This window comes from Vidua macroura, chromosome 10 (genome assembly GCF_024509145.1).
Source record: "Vidua macroura isolate BioBank_ID:100142 chromosome 10, ASM2450914v1, whole genome shotgun sequence".
Lineage (NCBI taxonomy): Eukaryota > Metazoa > Chordata > Aves > Passeriformes > Viduidae > Vidua > Vidua macroura.
In genome coordinates, this window is record NC_071580.1 from 1,454,273 (window position 1) to 1,471,708 (window position 17,436).

The 17,436-nt window shown below is 43.0% G+C and overlaps 1 protein-coding gene across 1 annotated transcript in view; it reads left to right on the plus strand.

The window, feature by feature from the left end:
* Positions 1-17,436, plus strand: part of RSRC1 (arginine and serine rich coiled-coil 1) — a 107,405-nt gene that overhangs the window by 47,342 nt on the left and 42,627 nt on the right. The window contains exon 7 of the mRNA XM_053986472.1: positions 5,610-5,646. Within this exon, the coding sequence (XP_053842447.1) occupies positions 5,610-5,646 (37 nt within the window). The remainder of the gene's footprint in view (positions 1-5,609; positions 5,647-17,436) is intronic.

Consider the following 17,436-nt stretch of genomic DNA (forward strand, 5'->3'; position numbering starts at 1 on the left):
TTCATTTGGTGCCAGGATCATCTTTTTATATTCTGATATGACAGATGCTATGTTCCATGCTTTTGTTTCTCTTCACTCTTCTACTTGCGAATAAAAAACAAAAGATTATGATAGTAATTTTATTTGCATCTTTTCTCTAGGAGTTTATTCTTTGTCTCGAAGTTTTTAATCTTATATTTTTTTTTTTTTCAAGAATTTGTTTAAGAATAGTATTGTTCCCGCAGAATAAAATTTCATTAGGTTAAGTACAGTAGTAATTGGGTGAATGAGGGGGATTTAGGAGCTTTCAGCAAATGGAAAATTGATTGTACTCAAATTGTTTTAGCGCTTAGAACATTTAAATTTCCTCCCTGACTTACACTTGCATTTAATATTCCTCAGTACCAGGAGCAGAGGAGAAGCTCACATTGCAAATATTCCTGCTAGTGGCAGCACACGTGTGATTAGTGGCAGCCTCAGTGCTGTGTTTATATTCTGCAGCCATCCCAACACAGATGGGGAGGTGTTGGGTATGATAATTCTTGTGCTCTCCCTCTATGTTCCTCATTAACCTGTAACACTCTCTACCAGTCCGGAGAGTTTTTCCCATAGTTGTGCTTCCCAGGACTGGAACTTGCTGGGCTTTGTTTAATATTCAGCCCAGCCTTGTGGGCATTTCCACTGCTGGGCTCGCTGCTCCTTCTGTAATCTGGTTTGTTCTTTGGGGCTAATTAGCAGCACTTCCGACTGCCACTGATGTCCATTATGGAAATGTTTTCCTACACTTTCACCTACAGGATGTGTTTTAATTGAATATCTACTAAATAATATTACAGAGAAGGTAAACCAGGCCAAAGTTGCCTAATTTATTTAAGGCTGGTTAACAGAGACGGTGACATTCCAGAGGCTGATGTTGAATTGCCTGTGTTTGCTGGGAATGCAGACAGGGAGGAACAAGATTTCATTCCTGGTGGAGGGAGAGGGAGGAGAAATCCCACCCAGCCCAGCCAAAACCAGGGAAAAAAACCAGCCAAAAAAAAAAAACAACCAAAACATACAAACAAACAAAAACAAAAAAAAAAACAACCAACCAACCAAACAAAAAAACCCACAAAAACCAAACAAACAAACAACCAAAAAAAACCAAACCAAACAAACAAAGAAAAAAAAAAAAAAAACAGGGAAAAAAACAGCCAAAAACCAGGGAAGAGCCAGCCAAGCCAAAGCCAGGGAAGAACCAACCAAACCTCACTCCAAGTAGGGAAACTCCAAGGATTTGCACGTTGTGATGCCCTTGGAATCACCAGGTTGAGCTGAGGAGTGGCTTTAAGGCAGCCAGGACAGAGGAACCAGCTTTGGTCATTTATGGGATTTTCATCCCTGACCTGGAGCCTCTGTAAAGCAGAACCAGGAGATTTTGGGTGGTTGTTTTGTCTCTTGTGATTTATGGGGTTTTCACACCTGACCTGAAGCCTCTGTAAAGCAAAACCAGGAGATTTTTATCTCTTGTTTGCCTGAGAAATTCATGCAAAGAAATGCAGTGTTTTTGTAGGGTCAGTTTGAAAATACTGCTTTTATCAACACTCTATTTTGGGGTTTTCCATCTCTGTTTAATTTCAGTATTGATATTGCATAAAATCTTGGATTTTACTCTCTGGCTTATTACATGTTTCCCCTTCTTGAATATTTGGTAAGGTCTCTTGGCTACTGATTTTCCTTCTTTCTAGGATAACATGTCATGGAAATTGTTTCACCTTGTGTCCTGTTTAAAGTCCTGGTTTTAGCATGATTCAGTTTGGTTTGCTTTATATTCCACGGAGTTCCTTGGCAGCTCCAAGTGATTCCAGTGTGTTTGTGTGGGGGCTGGCTTTGGCTTTCCCTCCTGCTTTTTGCTAAGTGACCTTCACAGGATCTTCCTGGGGTCTTTGTTGCATTTGAATTCATCGGTGATTGGCCAAACTTCCTGCTGGTTTTTCCTGAGATAAATTCTTTGGATGATTGGAAGGATCCACCCCAACACCACCAGGTTTGGAGTCTTCACACTCCAGGATCAGCTCCAGATCATTTGAAGTTAGTGCTTGGAAAGAACAAAAAAAAATATAATGGATGCTTTTCTTATCAGAGTATGGGATTCCCAAACCCTCTTGATGGGTTTGTTGTGCAGGAAAGATTGGAAAGAGCAGCAAAAAATTGACAAACTCAGCAATGTCTCATCTTGGGATATCCTGAGGTAGAAATAAAGTTGTGTGATCCCATGGAAATTTAATTCTCAGGAGCTCTGCACCCTCCAGAGGCCCTTTGACCTGAATTTTCCTCTAATGTCCATATAGGTGTAAATAACCCATGGGATTATCCTGCAGCCTATGGCTTCTCACCCCAAATCTATGGCAAAAACAATTATTCACTATTAATTAACTGTGTATTAGTTCTACAGTTCTTGGGTGGAGCTGCTGTAAATTCACTGGAAAGTACATTGTATGTGAAATTTTAAGCATTTTTACAATACCTGAATGGGATATTTTGAGGACAGTGCACATTTCTCAGCTCCTTTGATTAATGATTATTTTGATACAGGGATTATTTTTAGGAACATGACTATGTTCCAGGTTAAAATCATGATTTCAGCAAGTGCTAGGGAATATTTTTAATTCAATTTGCTGGCAAAGGAAGTCCACACCACCTCAGTTAGTTACTGTGGGTTTAAGTAATCCCAAACCTGGAGAATCCCAGAATGGTTTGGCTTGAAAGGGACCTTAAAACTCCTCCAGTTCCACCCCTGACATGGGCAGGGATGGAACTTCCTTAATTGAGTTCCCAGCTTCTTGCTGGGACCAGGATTCAGATGGAGCTGGAATTTTTTCCCCTGGCACTGCTGAAATGTTTGGATGAGCCTGAGTATGGTATTTCCTGGGTTTAATGGATGGCTTTAAATATGTGCACCTCAAGTGGTGTTTTGCTGCAAATCCTTGACTGAAGTGGGGAAAAATTCCAAAGCTTCTCTGGTAGAAAAAGGCAAACTCGGGAAGAAAATCAAACTTGGCTAATGAACCAAAGAAATTAAGGTGCTGCCCTGGAGAGGGTATGAAAAGCAAATATATTGGGAAGTCTGGAGTATGAAATGGAGTAAAACTTAATTACCTGGTGATGATACCAAATTAATGCAACTTGATTGTTTCTTTTCTGTTGTGAGCACTGGAATGTTGGATGTGCCTAAAGCTGCTCCTGGCTTTTATTTGTGGTGTTTAATGGTTTAAAATTCTGCAGGCACTCCAGGCTGAGTGGGAGACTGAGCTGTGGCCACAGGTCTGATTTTGCCTAAAACAACATATGAAATATAGTATTAATGGGAGCCTTATTTGTATAATTTATGGTACAAATAATATCATTTAAATATGTGATTATTTCACAAAATTATGCCAACGCAACAGATTTTATGATGTAATTTATAGTATGTATTTAAAATATATAATGATATAAATATAAGGGTGATTATGTAATATAATTTACAGCATATATAATGTAATATAGCATAGGATGCAGAACATAATTGCATAAGATCTCTAATATAATCTATTGGCTAACTAAAAGATAAAACCCTGCCATAGCCTGGCTGATTGATGCCCAGCAGCCTCAGGCTGGGAAGAGGTTTTCATTGGAAGTGACAGGTGCCCCAAGGTTTATTTAGGACAAGCTCAGCCTTGTCCTGCTTAGTTTGATAATGTTTTCCTTATGGATGTTCCAGCAGTGCATTTCCTGCGTTAGGGCCTTGTGTTACACCAATATTCCTGTCTGGGCTGCCTCAACTACAAATTGGCTGAACAGCCCGTGACACTTTTTCAATATTATTACATTAAACCAAGTGGATTTTGATTGATAACCTAATATTCAACTAATGCAAAACATCAATCATGGCAAGTATATTAATTATTTAATATTGCAGCCTAATTCAGGAATCGATGTGCTGCAGGAGGGGAAGGGAAACTCGCTGTTCCCAGAAGGTTTGAGACAGGCCATGATTAAAAAACAGCCCCACCAAGCCCTGCTCTGCTCCCGTGTGTTGGTTCGATACAAATCTTTATTCATTTGCCAATAATCTCCTCACATTTTCCACTTCAGGAGCCTTTTTATCAGTTTTGAGGCCTGGAATTGAATTAGGGCTGCTTTCAGCACGGGCTGAGGGAGGTGCACAGATATTGATGGCAGGGATGGAGCTCCTGCCTTGCATCCCCCTCCCAAAGCAACCCAACCTTCAAGGGCCAGGTGGAAGCTCCAGAAGGGATCGTGGAATGCTCTGGGTGGGAAGGGAGGTTCAATCCCATCCATCCCAGCCCTGGATGGGCAGGGACACCTCCCACTGTCCCAGGTGCTCCAACCCCAATGTCCAGCCTGGCCTTGGGCACTGCCAGGGATCCAGGGGCAGCCACAGCTGCTCTGGGAATCCCATCCCAGACAGGAATTCCCAATCTCCCACCCATCCCTGCCCTCTGGCAGTGGGAGCCATTCCCTGTGTCCATCCTGTGTCCCCAGTCCCTCTCCAGCTCTCCTGGAGCCCCTTTGGGCTCTGAGCTCTCCCTGGATCCTCCTCCTTGGGCTCTCCAAAATTGGGATAAATCCTGTAGGGCTGAGAAAAAGAAATTCTTCTTTCAAAGTCAAACAGCAAAAGTATTTTCTTTTCCCTCCCCTCTCACTTCATTACTGACATTTAAATTAAAAAAAAAAAAAAAAAAGGCATAGCAGATTTTTGGAAAAGCTTTAGGAAATGATAAATAATTAGCAATTTGAGTACTAGTAATTAGTAATACTGTAGTGTTAACGGGTTCCCTGCAGTCCTCAGGGGCTGGTTTCTCCTTGTTTGCTGTGGGAATGAGCCACCTTCCCAGAGGTGGTGCTGGAATTAGGTAGAACCTGGAGCTGGTGGGAGCAGGAGCCATCTCCTTGTCCTTGGTTGGGATTTGGGGAATTTTTAATTTGTTTTCCGTTGAATTTCATCTTTTTTTTCCCCATAGCAGGATATGTTAAGGATAAATTTTCCCTCTGAATTTTTGCTTTTCAGAGGTTTTAATAGGATACCTTAGTCCATTTTTTTTTTTTTTTTTATTTTTGCAGCTGCCTTTATGTAAAATTCTTCCCATTTCCCCTCTGTACATTTGTATTTTTTGCAGCTTTCAGGGGACTGGATGCCAAGCTCCAGCATGGCTGCCACGAGCCATGGAATTAATCACAATTCCTTCTCTCCATCACCCTGGAAAGGGGCAGGGGATTTCACTGTGGGAGTGGTGGCAAAGCAGAACCAGGAGGCACCAAACGTGGATTTTGATGAACAGCCCCGTGCCCTGGCCTGGCTGATTCTTTCCAGTGTAAATAGTGGGATAATTAGATTTTAAATGTTGATTTTAAATGTGGCGTTGCTGCAGTTTGTAGCAGTTTCAGGGCAGGTACTGAGGGTTGAATTCTGCCATTGAACATTAGGATAATCAATATTTTTTAGGTGTTGCAGGTAAATAGATTTATTAGAATTAAAAATTTGACACACTGGAGAAATTACCCAGCTTTGCCATTTCAGAGTTAAACAGAAATCGTTGCAGACAAGGGTTTAGCAACTATTTAGAACTTTTGTTCTTCTCTTACAGGGACTCTGCAAACATCAAAGCTGGATTAGAACATCTGGTAAGTTTTAATTTTCTCTTGAACATTTGCATCATCTTTGATATCTGCATTCCAAATGAACACTTTTGAATGAGCTTTGAATACCTTGAATTGAGAAAGTCAACCATTTCCCAGAGGGTCAGGCTACTGTTATTATGTGAAGGCACTCACATTTTCATTTATCTCCCCATTTCAAGGGAATTTTAATTTTTTTAAATTACTTTTTTTTGATGTCGAGATGAAATAAACTGGACTACAATCCTTGGATTGATGATTGCCTTAATTATAAACAAAAATTGTTTGGTGTTGGATTTTTGGCATATCCTGATCTGAAAACAACAAACTTGTGATTAAAAAAAAAAAAGTATTAAAAAAAAAAAAAAAAAAAGAGCCAGGGACACAATCAAATATTGCATGCATAAATATGGTGTGTTTGAGTCATTTGGAGGCTTTGAAAGAAGTGCACAGCTTTGTGTTTTCTCTTGTCTTTGCTTTATGAATAATGGATCGACTTAAGTTCCATTCAGGGCTGCAGTAGGAAATAATAATTGAGGTGCAAAATATTTCTGGTTTAAGTAAACACATTAAACCCACAAGTGATGGCAAGCCAGGCTTAGCATTAAAAACTCATCAGTTGATCAAAACTGGGGAAAATAAAATCTTGTCACAAGTCAGAAGCTGGTTGAGCCTCACATGTTGGTACCAGCAGTCAGTGGAACATTAAATAGTTGATGTAAAGTGATTATTAAATCCCATTAAATTAAAATATTCACTATTAGTGGCACATCCATCCTGAGAAGGGTTTAATTTTTTCATGGACTATCTAAATAATCCCTGCTCTTCCGCAGTGCTGTGAAAAGCATCGCGTGTCTCATTGGACAGAATTGCTTTCCTCTCCTTGCTTCCCATTCTGGGAATCATTTGGGAGGGATTTGGAGGACCTTGGGTGCCAATATCTCCTTGGAGTGCCAGAGGGGTGGAGAGGATGGAGTTTGTGGTGGGATGGAGATTGTGGTGGGGTGGAGAGGATGGAGATCGTGGTGGGATGGAGATCCTGGTAGGATGGAGGTCATGGTGGGATGGAAAGGATGGGGGGTCGTGGTGGGATGGAGAGGATGGAGATTGTGGTGGGATGGAGGCCCTGGTGGGGTGGAGAGGATATGGAGGTCCTGGTGGGGTGAAAAGGATGGAGATTGTGGTGGGATAGAAAAGATAGAGGTCTTGGTGGGGTGGAAATGATGGAGATTGTGGTGGAATGGTGATCCTGGTAGGATGGAGATTGTAGTGGGATGGAAATGGTGGAGGTTGTGGAGAGGATGGAGATGGTGGTGGGGTGGAGAGGATGGAGATCGTGGTGGGGTGGAAAGGATGGAGGTCCTGGTGTGGGATGGAGAGGATGGAGATCCTGGTGGGATGGAGGTTGTGGTGGGGTGGAAAGGATGGAGATTGTGGTAGGATGGAGGTCCTGGTGGGGTGGAGATTGTGGTGGGATGGAGATTGTGGTGGAGGTTGTGGAGGGAAGGAGGTCCTGGTGTGGGATGGAGAGGATGGAGGTCGTGGTGGGATGGAAAGGATGGAGATTGTGGTGGGATGGAAACGGTGGAGGTTGTGGAGAGGATGGAGGTCGTGGTGGGATGGAAAAGACAGAGGTCTTAGTGGGGTGGAAAGGATGGAGATTGTGGTGGAATGGAGATCCTGGTAGGATGGAGATTGTGGTGGGATGGAAATGGTGGAGGTTGTGGTGGGATGGAAAAGACAGGTCTTGGTGGGGTGGAAAGGATGGAGATTGTGGTGGGAGGGAGGTCGTGGTGGGATGGAAATGGTGGAGGTTGTGGAGGGATGGAGGTCCTGGTGGGATGGAGATCCTGGCACAGTTCTCAGGAGCTCCCCTTTCTAACGGTGCCCTGTGAAATGTGTTGGGAATCGTGAAATGCAATAAAGAGTTCTCGGAGCAGTTGGAAAATCCATCTTGTTTGCTGCTTCCAGGGGTGTCTCACTTGTGAGTTAAATCCCTTAAATAAATTTTAGGAAGGTTTTGTTGCCCTGTTGGTGGCAGGGAGTTGTCATCCAGCGGCTTCCTGGGATTTTTCCTGTGCCTTATGAAGCTGCTCCCCTCCTGACAGATTGGCCATGGCTGGGGCTTGGTCTAAATCGGGGCTTCTGCCAGGGCAGGAGCTGCAGGGCTGATTTGTAACAACAAATATTCCCAGAAAGTGGGAAGGAAGAGAGGCTCTGTGGGCTGGAGTAGCCTGGGGAGGTGGGAAGCAGGAAAAGAGTTCAGTGGTGTTCAGGGTTTCTCTGGGACTGGGGCAAAAGGTACTGGGAATGTTCCCTGTGGAATGGTGATGCTTGAAGTGCTTTATGGGTTAACGCACAATGATTTGGAATTAAATTGTCTTTGTTAAATTAATTGGCTGCTTTGTATTTAGAATCCCAGAACTGGGCAGGAAGGGACCTTAAAGATCTTTCAGAAGGGATCTTGGAGATCTCGTTCCACCCCCTACCATGGACAGGGAACATTTCCCTGAAAGATCTGTCAAAAACATCTGGATTTGAGACTTCTCTTCTGTTTTCCCTTTGATCTTAGAAAATCTGTCCTGGGAATGGGTGCTCAAGGAAACAAACTGTTTCCCAAGGCACCCAGAGGTGGGAATATTTGTGCTGGAAGCTGTTCTATACCTCAGCATTTTGTTCATAAAGACTTTTTGGACTCCAGTAAATTATAAGGATATTCCTCCAAAGATTTAAGCCACGTGATTCCAGCTCTACAACTTTAATCCCTGCATCTCTAAATGCTTGTAAGGAGGTTTTTCCCACCTTAAGAGTCTTTATCTTGATTTGATAATCTGTTATTGGGTCCCTTCTGTAAAAAAGGGTGTTCTACAATTTGGGATTTATGAGAGACTGGACTGACAGAACAAGGGATTGGCTGCAAACTGAAAGGAGTAGGTTTAGATGGAATACTGGGAAGGAATTCCTGGCTGGGAGTGTGGGTAGGGGCTGGGCTGGAATTCCCAGAGCAGCTGTGGCTGCCCCTGGATCCCTGGAATTGTCCCAGGCCAGGCTGGACAGGGCTTGGAGCACCTGGGACAGTGGGAAGTGTCCCTGCCATGGCAGGGCTGGCACTGGGTGAGGTTTAAGGTTCATGTATTTCTTTGATCTAGTCAACCAAAAAAAAACCCCAAACCCCAACCAAGAACCCTTCTCCTTTATTCGGTGTTAATATTTGGTCAAGTATTTATGTTCATGCAGTGTCAGTGTTTATTTCCTGGCTGGCACTGGCTTTCCCAGGGAGTTTGGTTGCAGTGCTGGCCCCTCGCTGCCCGTGGCTCTCTGAGTTTCTCACCTGTGGTGTCGCAGCTCCGTGGCCCTCGGGTGGCCACCAGACAGAGTCCTTGGCTTCCTAACGAGCTGTAAACCCAGCAGCCAATTATTTGTGTTCGCAAACAATTAATTAACGCTCTTAATTAATTGAGTAATTATGTTTATCTTGCTGTCCTGGCAAAATTCCATGCTGGTCAATTACGCTCTGCAGGTTTGAATTGTCTCTTCTGTCTCTCTTGAATTGTGTCTGTCTGTTCTGTTCTGGGAGTGAAGGTGGGGGTGGAGAGGTTTTCCTCCTATGGCCAAAGTGACATTTCTGTCCAGGGACATTCCAAATTTCCCTTTGGATAGGCTGGAGAGCCACTGAGTGCCCAGCTGGATGCACCAGCTCAGAAGGTGCTTTTTGAGGAGCAGTGCTGGCTCTGCTGTGTCCCCCAATGAGAGGGGACCCCCAACCCATCAGGTGCCAGTGGCTGATGGACCCTTTGGCTGTGCCAGGCTCAGCATCCCACAAATTCCCCTGGCTCAGCAGCAGCCCGGCCCTTGGAAATCTTTCCATCTCCTTCAGGAGCTCTGGATCAGGTTCATATCAGGTAATCACACTGCGGAAGATCAATGGCTTATGAATATCCATGGGGAAAGCAGCTCCGTCTGCCTAGGGGGATGGAATCCAGGCTGCTCCTGCAGAGGGGCTCCGTGGATCCGAGGATTTGAGGAGATCTCACTGCAGCGAGCGTGTACGAACCGTGCGCGCACGCCGCTTTTATTTGTTCCAAGGCTTTGCCGCTGTTTGTTGCAGATGTGAACCAAACAGCAGCGCGATCAAACCGTGACAGGCAGAGCGTTTTCGTGGCAGAACATTCAAAGGCTTGCAGCAGTTTGGTGCTCCAACATCGACAAATTTTGTGGAAACTTTGTAAGAGAAGCGAGTTTCACCCTGTCGCTTCCCATTACCAGCGGGCTCTGAAGCCAGAGCCGCCCCACATAAAGCAGCACTTCAATGTCTCCGCGCCTTTATTAAAAAGTAAACTTTGATCACTCTCATTTACCACCGAGGCTGAGGTGCCTCCCCCACCCTTGGCTGCGGGGGGGACCCCGTGACCTTCCATGCCCGTGACCTTTGTGCCTTTATTTTGCTTTCCCTTTGTCGCCCCGCTCATATTTACCCCATAAATTCGTTTGACTGCCACTCTCCGCCGTAAATTCGGAGCGGCCGACGGGAGCGTGCCCAGCTCCCGCTCTGCAGGCGGGGGAGAGCAGTGATCAGCTGAAGTAAATAACGCTGTAAAATATAAAGAGTGTGATTTTCCCTGGCATCTGCATAAAACCCCCGGCACGTGCGGGTGTTGTTTCCAATCGCGCCGGCGGTTTGTTCGCAATTCCCGTAATTTGATCGTGGCTGATGAAAAGCTGACAAGATTTCCACAGCGCCCCATTAGATGAAAGCAGCATGAAACCAGAGGTTAATCTGCAAACAGATTTTCCTGCTTATTACTCTAATGATTCCATCAGATTTGATGTAGCAGGCTGCGAGGCGTCTCTCGGCAGCAACAGTGTGCTCGGGTTTGATCTCGGTGCTCATTAAATGATGGAGTAATTTGGGTGACCTCTGCCCAGGTGCACATCTCCTCATAATTGCACGGCATTCTGATGGGGAAATTACCGGCGAGAACCCCGAGTATTCATCCCGCTTTCCGAGTGGAAAAACTAACAAAAGAAATATTGCATTAATTTTCAAATGATGATATTACATTTAGTGCCTGGGCCCCATATATCAAAATCTGAGAACTGCTCAGTTACTCGCTGCTCTTAATCTTAATGGTATCTGTGGATGTCAAGGGCATGGAGGAAATTAAATCGGAAAGTGCAGATAGACCTAAGAAGACATTATCTCTTGATGATTGCAGTTTTGATAGGTATTTCAGTGAATTTCATTTTCGCAGAATGGTGGAAGATGAGTTAGCCACCAGATTTTCTCATTTTTCTTCCCCGTGATTTATGTGAGTTGAGTATAAAACTTTTTATGGGAGTGCAGTTACGGCGGATGAGAGGTAAATTAATGCACTGGGTTTCCATCTCGGCCCCGCGCGCGATTGTCAGAGCTGTACATACGTAATGGGGCCCATCATTATTCAGGGTTGTTTACATTCAAAATATGTAATGAAATCTGTTCAGAATAATGAGGGAAATAAAAGTTTAGAAAATTGTAAAGGTCATGAAGTTTGAGAAATGATGCAATGCTCCCAAAATAACATTTAGGCAATATAAATTACATTATTATGCACCAACTCTGCCTTATAGAGACATGAAGATAAAGTGCTTTCGACGAGTAAAATGCTGTTAGTGCTCTCTGAAGTATGAGAATGTGTAAAATGTTTCTGATTTCATATTCTGGTTTTGTGCATATTGTGGAAAAATATATAAAGGAACTTTATGGAGGGCAGTGGCTGCTTCGCTGTACCCAAATTCAAGAGCCTTTCCTGGGAGGGTTTTCTCCAGCAAACAAACACTTTGGCAGAGGTGTAATCGATTTTTAATCTAATTATTGAGGCCACCAGCAAATTCATCTTTTTGGGGGGGGTTCCTGCTCCTCTTCTTCTGGGGGTTTTGCGTGGAGATCTTTGATCTGAATGTATTTTATTGCAGATACTGAAGAGGGATCTTGGCACAATACTGAGATGAAGCATAAATTTGCCCAACTATCTGTGGTCTGCACCTAAAATACAAATCTCTGCACCCTGGTTTTATGCAGGTGCTCCTCAGAATAATTATGTTTTGCCCTGCACATTTTATATTGTACTTATTTGTCAGAAGAAGCAGCCAAAAGCCTGAAACACAAGTCATTTTTGGAGAAGTTAAACCTGCAGATCTGTGCCAGCCCAAAAAATGGTGCAGTGGGGGTGACTTGACCGTTGAATCTGAGAGCAAAGAGAAAATGCACTTTTATTGAAAGTATATCATCTTGATTAAGTGCAGGTTAATTCCTGTGTAATTAGGCATGATTTGGGGGTAGGTTAAAGGATTATTTTGAAACTGAGTGCTGATTTAGAACCCACTGGATCCTTGTGATATTTGAAATGCTTTGCATTTTCATTTTGTTTTTCCGATTCTTGTTCAAGTGCTGCATTTCAATGCACAGATTCTGAAAAATTCTTTTTCTGAAAAATTCTAATTTATTTAGAGAAAATTCTTCTCTTAGTAGAAAAAGTAAAGCAGTAATTCAAGTATTGACTGCTCCTTTTGTTATTTAATCTCTGTTACCTGTTGGTTGTGCTTCTGTTTTTCCAGCCAGTCCAGCCTTGGCTGGAGCTGTTTCCAAAGCAGTTTATGATGTGTTAATTAAAAATTTTCATTTCAGAACCTGCATTTATCTGCTGCTGTTTTTATGTTCTCCCACGTCTTTGTTGCAACATAATGCAGCAGAAATGTGAAACAATGATAAAAGATAAAAATCTATATTTATGAGTTAAATGATATAAATTGTATAAATTTTGTAAAGCTGTGGGGCTCATTCTACCTTGAATTTTTAAAGGTTAAATTAGGAAAGAGATGAATTTATAGAATAATGACCAGATGATTTTGATACAAAAATCTCTGTTCTGTCAGCTCTTCATCAGAATGTTGAATTTTTTTGGTAATTGTGGCTGTATTTCCATGCAAATGTAAATCTAAAGGATGATATTCCAGGCTGCAAGGAAATAAATAGAGGGGAGGTAATTTTTTAGCCTTTAGTGCAATATTATCTGTATTTCCTCTCTTATTAAAGAACCCACACAGAGTTTGATGACTGTGTAAGTTTAACACTTCCAGGAATTTTTCCTTTTAAAAAGACCTGGATTTACAGATTAATTTTTTAAAACCTTATTTACAACTCTCCTCCTTTCTGCTGAGTGTTCAATCCATTTTGCTGTCTCCACTCCCAGCAGGAAAGGCCTTTTTCCTTGCTTTTTCTCAGGAATATTCACTGCAATGAATACATTGTTGTTTTCTGGTCCTTTTAAAGGAGCTCTTGCTGCAAAAACTGCTTGAAATTCCAAAAATCCCGTCCGTGTGCCCGAGCCACCCGGGCTGTTTGCCACAGCCATTCCCTCCTGCCTTTGATTTGCTTCCAGTAATCCATTGTTGCTTATTCCTGACATTTTGGGTTGGTTTTAGTTGGAAACAAGATGGGATTTTTTTTTTTTCCACCCACCTGGTGTTGCAGGGTTCTCTGGAGATCCTGGTTTAAAACCTGCCCTGCTCTGGGAAGTGGCTGCTGCTGAAGTGGAGTGAAATCAAAAATCCACAATTGAAGTTAACAAATCCAAATGTTTGGTGTGTGTCCTGGATGAGAGGATTTGGGGAAGCCTCAGCTCTCAGGTCAGAGTGCTGCTGGCGTTTGGGGGCATTTTAAGGTGTTCTCCCTCTGATCCCAAATTTGAGTGAAAATTCCCTGGGATGGAAAGCTCAGAGTCCGAATATCCAGTGGTGTTTCAGCAGGAGATTGGGACATTCCACTCAGAGCTGGGATTTTATGGTTCTGCCTCATTTAGTTCCTCACTGGGCTCTGAATTTCAGGATTTCAGGTTTGGGCCTTGTCTCCTTCCAATTTTGGCAGATTGGCAGTCGTGGAGGAGAACTCTGGGAGAGTTTTCTGTCCTTTCTGTCAAGGTTCAGATGTTTCCTCCTGGCTCTGGCTGGAGGAGCCACATTCCATACCCAGGTTTTCCCTTCACTGTGGTGCTGGTGTCCAATTAAGATTGACTCTTCATCACTGGTCATATTTTCTGGGGCCATTACATAAATTAAAATTTCAGGTTTTCTGCCCATTCTTCTGGTTAATGATTTGCCTTTCCTAATTAGTCCATCCCCGATGCCGGATTCTTTATTTCTGTTGAAATACCAAGAGCATCTGTGCATTCCATGGACAGAAATTGCCATTATTCCATGTTTTACATGATTTTTCTCCACTTATGGTTTACTTTGATAAATTTAAGATTATTTTTTTGGGAGCAGGTGGGTCTGTATCCACTCAGGACACTTCTACCATAGCCTGGTCCTGAGTGGTGTTGTTGATTAATTGTATCAGAGGAAAAACTCAGACATAAATGTAATTTTACCATCCAATCTTTTCAACAGATTTATGTCTGAAAATGCAGGGGTTTAATTCAAATAGTGCCAGATGTGCTTATTATATTTCTGTGCTGTTAATTCAGATTAGGGATTCTTCTGTGGGATTTTATTTTTATGTTTTTAATGTGAAAGCCATTCCTCTGTCAATCTGGAATTTGCCACCCTCAAAGACTTATGTAAGGAGAAGATGACAACTGCAAATTCTCAATCTCCTTTGGTTTTAGTTTTATTTTAGTATTTTATTCTCCTGTGAAGTGTCTTCTTATACAAATAAGTATTTTCAGTTTCTTTGGTAATTATGGTTTTTAATCACACAAAGAGAAGTAAATGGCAGGAAAGGAGTCCAGAATTCCTGTGATAAACCTGTCCCACAATCTTTTCCATGATTTGATCAAACTCTGTCGCACACTTAGGTACAGCTCTACATGAGGCTTGAAAATAGCTGTATTTTCTAGTGTTTGTGTTACCTTAAAAAAGTACCTTGAATAATTACTCATAAAATTAAAAAAGAATAAAACCAGATAGCCCTGGCCAAGTTAGCTTGGTGTATCATTGTGCAATTTGCCTCATTTCTCCAGGGAAGTCACCACGTAGGCAGTCCCTGAATGGGATTTGTTGTCCTTTTCCTCTCCCTCCTCCACGTGAATTCCACCCGTGTAATACCTGGATTTATCCCTGCTAAACAATTCCCTTCATCCCAACCAACCAACCACAGCCTCTCTTAGGCCTCATTCCCCTGGGGAAACCTCTCTTTTGCCTCCACTTGGGAATTTCTCTTGTATTCCCAGCCTTGCTGACTTCCCTTTTTCCTGGCATTCATTCCAAACGTTTGCTGTAGTTTCTGACCTGCTTTGGAATTATCCCCAGTAGTTTTGGGTAGCCACTCCCTCAGGCAGCTGGGGAATGCGTGTTTGGTTTGCTCTTTTTCTTCCTACTCTTCTCCTTAACCTTTTTTTGAGCTCATCAAGCATTGGAAAGGTCAGATAAATGTCCCCAGGAAAGGGATGAGAGGATGGAGTTAAAGCAGGAGGATGGGATTGTGCTCTGATGAGGAGTTATTAATTACTGTTTATTTACTGACTCCTTGGGTATCGTTTGGATTTTGCTTTTGAACTGGGATTTTACCACCTGTGCTTGCATCCAGAGGAATTTGAACCCCAGGAGGTGACATGAGAAGATCCACAGTGGATACAACCACAACTCACTTTCCATTTCCAATTTCCACCTGATTTTAAATTAGGAGTTTTGATTATTTTCATTCAACAGGTTTGATACCCCACATCCTCTCTGCAAGTCGAACATGGAATTATTGTTTCCAGGTTTTCCTGGGAATGGTGAGGGCTGGATTTGTCTTTATCAAATACAAAGAGAAAAGATTTGTGTAAAAAACCCCCAAAATTGATCATCATCACCAGAAATTTGTTGAGTTTTTATCCAGATGTTTTGAGACAGACAAGTCCAGCAGGTAAATTTTGCCCCAGCAGTGTCAGGGATGAGCAGGATGAGTGGAACCTGTCCAGTTTTAGCACAACTCAGACATTTTCCATATGAAGTTCCACAATGATGAAAATTCAGAGAGGCAACATTGCATCTCAAAATGCTGCAGCCTCATGAGCTGCTGGAATCCTGGGATAAAAGTTTTCCCAGTGCTGCCAAGAGCCACATGCTCTGCTCCACAATATTCCCAGTGGCTGGCTCCAGCAGAAACTTGGACTCTCTTTATAAACTTCTTGTTTCTCAAATTGTTTTCCTCAGTGTTCTCAAGTTTTCACTTTAATATTGTTTCCTCTGTCAAGAACATTTACCATTCATGCCAAATAGCAGGAATAAATTAAAAAATATGTTCCAAAGCTGAATTAAAGTGTTCTAGTCTATTAATTAATTGAGAAGCTGCATCTCCCTTGAAATGGAATGTTTGGGATGCTAGCCATGGCTCTCCTGCCCATCACACTCAGCTCTTGTTCCCTGGAGCTGTGAGTGACAAGCAATTTGTGTGGGCATTTTTACACTAAACCCACCAAATTTCAAGTTGTGAGTCTGGTTTAGTGTAGTTTTATTAAAATAACTATTTATGAAAGGAGTAATGATGCAAGGCAGTGGATGAACTGCAAAGAAACACAAGTTAAGGGTGTGCTGCATCTTCATAAATCAGCTGCCATTAAAAAATGAATGATCTAATCCAGTTTTTGGTTGAAATATTAAAAGCTGTTATTAATCACAGGGGTGTTGATGGTGTCCTTTGGAACTCCATCCTTTTCTGAGCTGGGATTCCAGTGTCTCACCAGACACTTTGGGACACATGTAAAATTCATTGCTGGGGATGACCTCAGGTCATTTTACAGTGTGCTTGTTAAGGAATTTTAGGGAATTCCTCTCCTGCTTTTGCAGTTAGTGGGCTCCTTCACCAGCTGGCACTAGAAATACTTTCATTTTTCCTTTTACTCTCTTTGAATTCTTTTCCTTCTGTGTTATTCTTGAGACCATAAGGAAAGTACAAGGGTTTATTTTGCTCGACATCACTCTGGGTAATGTTTCCTCCACCAATCACTTCAGCATTTTGAAGTTTCCTGAGGCTCTTGCTGAATTTTTTCACTTAATGGTCCCCTAAATCAATACTGACCCCGGGTAGCTGCTTGTTCTCACACATTGCTCCCGGCTCGTTTGAGGCTCTAATTGTGGTTTTCAGCTGAAATCCCCTCTGTCCTTTTTTCTCCGAGTGCTGGCCTCATCCACCAGTTGGAGAGATGTTTTCTGGGGCCAAGCCAGTCACCTTTATTCCAGAATCCTCCTTTCACTCCTGGGTTAGGGCTCATTGATTGATAAAAAGGTGTCTGTGCCGAGTTCTCAGTGGGTGAAGGACACCCCTGGAGTAATTAACACCTGGGGCCAGGGCAAAGGGGAAGATGCCTCCAGAGCAGCTGCCTGGGCTGCTCCCAGTGGGAAACTGCTGAGTAAAGGAAGAGTTTGAGTCTTCCCTCCCTTACACCAACAAGGCACATCCATAACTCCGTGGGAGGAGTGGGAAAAGGTGTTTGGAGCTCCTCAGAGCAGCGGGATCACTTGTGGAGCTCCCTGTTTAGTGCTGGGAGTGACATCTGAGCAGCTGCTGTTGCTTCCCTTCTCCTCCTCTGGAGCCTGCTTGGCCTTTGCTCTTTTGTGGAATTCTTGTGGGCACGGTGGTGCTGGACATGAATATCCTAAAGGTGCCAGTGGAACTTCTTTCTGCAGTCAGTGGTGCTGAACAGTGGTGGCTGTGTGGCCAGCAAGAAGGGATCTGGGAGATCCAGGGGTTTTGTGGAGGATAACTGCTGTGGGAATGGGAAATTGTGTTTTGGGATGCCAGAGCCCACCTGGTGCATGAGGTGCACAAAGACT